We start from the raw sequence: 4,311 nt of genomic DNA on the forward strand, positions 1-4,311 counted from the left end.
TTATATGGGGTTATATGGGGTTATATGGGGTTATATGGGGGGATATGGGGGGATATGGGGTTATATGGGGGGATATGGGGGGATATGGGGTTATATGGGGGGATATGGGGGGATATGGGGTTATATGGGATGATGGGATAATGGGGTTATATGGGATAATAGGGGATAATGGGATAATGGGGTTATATGGGGGTAATGGGGTTATATGGGACAATGGGATAATGGGATAATGGGGTTATATGGGTTATATGGGGTTATATGGGGTTATATGGGTTATATGGGGTTATATGGGGTTATATGGGGTTATATGGGACAATGGGATAATGGGATAATGGGGTTATATGGGATAATGGGGATAATGGGATAATAGGGGATAATGGGGTTATATGGGATAATGGGATAATGGGGATAATGGGGTTATATGGGATAATGGGATAATGGGGACAATGGGGATAATGGGGATAATGGGATAATAGGGGATAATAGGGGACAATGGGATAATGGGGATAATGGGATAATAGGGGATAATGGGATAATGGGGTTATATGGGACAATGGGGATAATGGGACAATGGGACAATGGGATAATGGGGATAATGGGATAATAGGGGATAATAGGGGACAGTGGGATAATGGGGATAATGGGATAATAGGGTAATGGGGTTATATGGGATAATGGGATAATATGGGACAATGGGATAATGGGGTAATGGGGATAATGGGGAACAATGGGGATATATGGATAATGGGGATAATGGGGTTATAGGGACAATGGGGATAATGGGGTCACTATGGGGTGACACTGGGGTCTCTATGGGGTCTCTATGGGGTCTCTATGGGGTCTCTATGGGGTGACAGTGGGGCTCACAGGGTCCATAGTGAAGGCACAGCGGGTCCAGTCCAACGAGGCCCCGAGGGAACGGAGCTGGAGCAGGATGTCGGCACCGTGTCTGTATGGGGGGGGGGCTTCAATGGGACCCCAGCCCCATTATAACGACCCCAATGGGACCCCAGACCCATTATAATGACCCCAATGGGACCCCAATGGGACCCCAGCCCCATTATAATGACCCCAATGGGACCCCAGCCCCATTATAACGACCCCAATGGGACCCCAGACCCTTTATAATGAACCCAATGGGACCCCAGCCCCTTTATAATGACCCCAATGGGACCCCAGCCCCTTTATAATGACCCCAATGGGACCCCAGCCCCATTATAATGACCCCAATGGGACCCCAGCCCCATTATAACGACCCCAATGGGACCCCACCCCCATTATAATGACCCCAATCGGAGCCCAGCCCCTTTATAATGAACCCAATGGGACTCCAGCCCTTTATAATGACCCCAATGGGACCCCAGCCCCTTTATAATGACCCCAATGGGACCCCAGCCCCTTTATACTGACCCCAATGGGACCCCAGCCCCTTTATACTGACCCCAATGGGACTCCAGCCCTTTATAATGACCCCAATGGGACCCCAGCCCCTTTATAATGAACCCAATGGGACCCCAGCCCATTTATATTGACCCCAATGGGACCCCAGCCCCTTTATAATGACCCCAATGGGACCCCAGCCCCTTTATACTGACCCCAATGGGACCCCAGCCCCTTTATAATGAACCCAATGGGACCCCAGCCCCTTTATAACGACCCCAATGGGACCCCAGCCCCATTATAACGACCCCAACGGGACCCCAGCCCCCTTATAATGACCCCAATGGGACCCCAGCCCCTTTATACTGACCCCTATGGGACCCCAGACCCTCCAGTAACACCCCTATGGGACCCCAGACCCCTTATAATGACCCCTATGGGACCCCAGACCCATTATAACGACCCCAATGGGACCCCACCCCCATTATAATGACCCCAATGGGACCCCAGCCCCATTATAATGAACCCAACCCCTTTATAATGACCCCAATGGGACCCCAGCCCCCTTATAATGACCCCAATGGGACCCCAACACTTTATACTGACCCCAATGGGACCCCAACTTTTTATAATGACCCCAACCCTTTATACTGACCCCAATGGGACCCCAGCCCCATTATAATGACCCCAGCCCCTTTATACTGACCCCAATGGGACCCCAGCCCCTTTATAATGACCCCAGCCCCTTCATAATGACCCCAATGGGACCCCAGCCCCTTTATACTGACCCCAGCCCCTTTATACTGACCCCAATGGGACCCCAGCCCCACATCTCCCCCCCTCACCTCTCCTTCCAGGCCCACACCTCATCCATGAACTCAGAGCGAGTCAGATCCTGACGTCTCACCCCCTTTTGTTGCCATAACCACCTTTCAACCACGGCCTGGGGACGTATAGGAACATATAGGGGATGTATAGGGACATATAGGGACATATAGGGGACATATAGGGGACATATAGGGGATATATAGGGACATATAGGGACATATAGGGGACATATAGGGGATATATAGGGACATATAGGGACATATAGATCCATATAGGGGACATATAGGGACATATAAGGGACATATAGGGACATATAGGGACACATAGGGACATATAGGTCCATATAGGGGACATATAGGGACATATGAGGGATATATAGAGACATATAGGTCCATATAGGGGACATATAGGGGATACATAGGGACATATAGGGACATATAGGGGACATATAGGGACATATAGGGGATATATAGGGACATATAGGGACATATAGGGGATATATAGGGACATACAGGGGACATTTAGAGACATTTAGGGGATATATAGGGGACACATAGGGACATATAAGGGATATATAGGGAACATATAGGGACATATAGGAGATATATAGGGACATATAAGGACATATAGGGGATACATAGAGACATATAAGGACATATAGTGGCATATAGGGGACATATAGAAACATTTAGGGGTATATAGGGGACATTTAGGGACATTTAGTGGTATATAGGGGATATATAGGGACATTTAGGGGACATATAAGGACATATAAGGGACATACAGGGGCATATAGGGGATATATAGGGGACATATAGGGACATATAGGGACATATAGGGACACATAGGGACATATAGGTCCATATAGGGGACATATAGGGACATATAAGGGATATATAGGGACATATAGGTCCATATAGGGGACATATAGGGGATACATAGGGACATATAGGGACATATAGGGGATATATAGGGACATTTAGGGGACATATAAGGACATATAAGGGACATACAGGGACATATAGGGGATATATAGGGGACATATAAGGACATATAGTGGCATATAGGGGATATATAGAGACATTTAGGGGCATATAAGGAATATATAGGGACATTTAGGGGACATATAAGGACATATAGGGGCATATAGGGACATATAGGGAACAAATAGGGACATTCAGGGGTATTTAGGAGATATATAGGGACATTTAGAGACATATAGGGGGCATTAGGGACATATAGGGACATTTAGGGGCATATAGGGGATATATAGGGACATATAGGGGATGTATAGGGACATATAGGGGATATATGGGGACATATGCGGGACATATAGGGACATATAGGTCCATATAGGGGACATATAGGGGATATACAGGGACATATAGGGACATATAGGGACATAAAGGGACATAAAGGGACACATAGGGACATATAGGGCCCATTTAAGGACATTTAGGGCCATTTAGAGGATATATAGGGACATATAGGGGACATTTAGGGACATATAGGGGATGTATAGGGACATATAGATCCATATAGGGGACATATAGGGGATATATAGGGACATATAGGGGACATACAGGTACATATAGGGACATATAGGGGATATATAGGGACATATAGAGACATATAGGGACATGTAGGCCCATATAGGGGACATATAGGGACATATAGGGGATATATAGGGACATCTGGGGACATATAGGGGATATATAGGGACATATAGGGGACATATAGGGACATGTAGGTCCATATAGGGGACATATAGGGGATGTATAGGGACATACAGAGGATATAAAGGGACATATAGGGACATATAGAGGACATATATGGGATGTATAGGGACATATAGAGAACATATAAGGGACGTATAGGGACATATAGGGCCATATAGGGCCATTATAGGGTCCCGATACCCACCTGTGTAGCAATCCCTGCATGGTCAGTGCCCGGCACCCACAGCACAGTCCAGCCCTGCATCCGCCTCCTGCACGGCCCCATAAGTGTCATATATGGGGGGGGGACACAGCCCAAGACCCCTCCCACCACCCTATAGGGGTCCCAGCAACCCATGGGGGTCCCATAGACCCCCCATTTCCC

The 4,311-nt window shown here is 47.4% G+C and overlaps 1 protein-coding gene across 1 annotated transcript in view; it reads right to left on the reverse strand.

Annotated features, from left to right (window-relative positions):
- Window positions 1-4,311, reverse strand: part of LOC107307391 (valine--tRNA ligase, mitochondrial-like) — a 32,585-nt gene that overhangs the window by 23,623 nt on the left and 4,651 nt on the right. The window contains exons 2-4 of the mRNA XM_015850899.2: window positions 4,132-4,198; window positions 2,226-2,323; window positions 847-949 (exon numbers count right to left, since the gene is read on the reverse strand). Coding sequence (XP_015706385.1) covers window positions 847-949; window positions 2,226-2,323; window positions 4,132-4,191 — 261 coding nt within the window. The 5' untranslated portion in view covers window positions 4,192-4,198. The remainder of the gene's footprint in view (window positions 1-846; window positions 950-2,225; window positions 2,324-4,131; window positions 4,199-4,311) is intronic.

The sequence above is a fragment of the Coturnix japonica genome, unplaced genomic scaffold (assembly GCF_001577835.2).
Source record: "Coturnix japonica isolate 7356 unplaced genomic scaffold, Coturnix japonica 2.1 chrUnrandom577, whole genome shotgun sequence".
Lineage (NCBI taxonomy): Eukaryota > Metazoa > Chordata > Aves > Galliformes > Phasianidae > Coturnix > Coturnix japonica.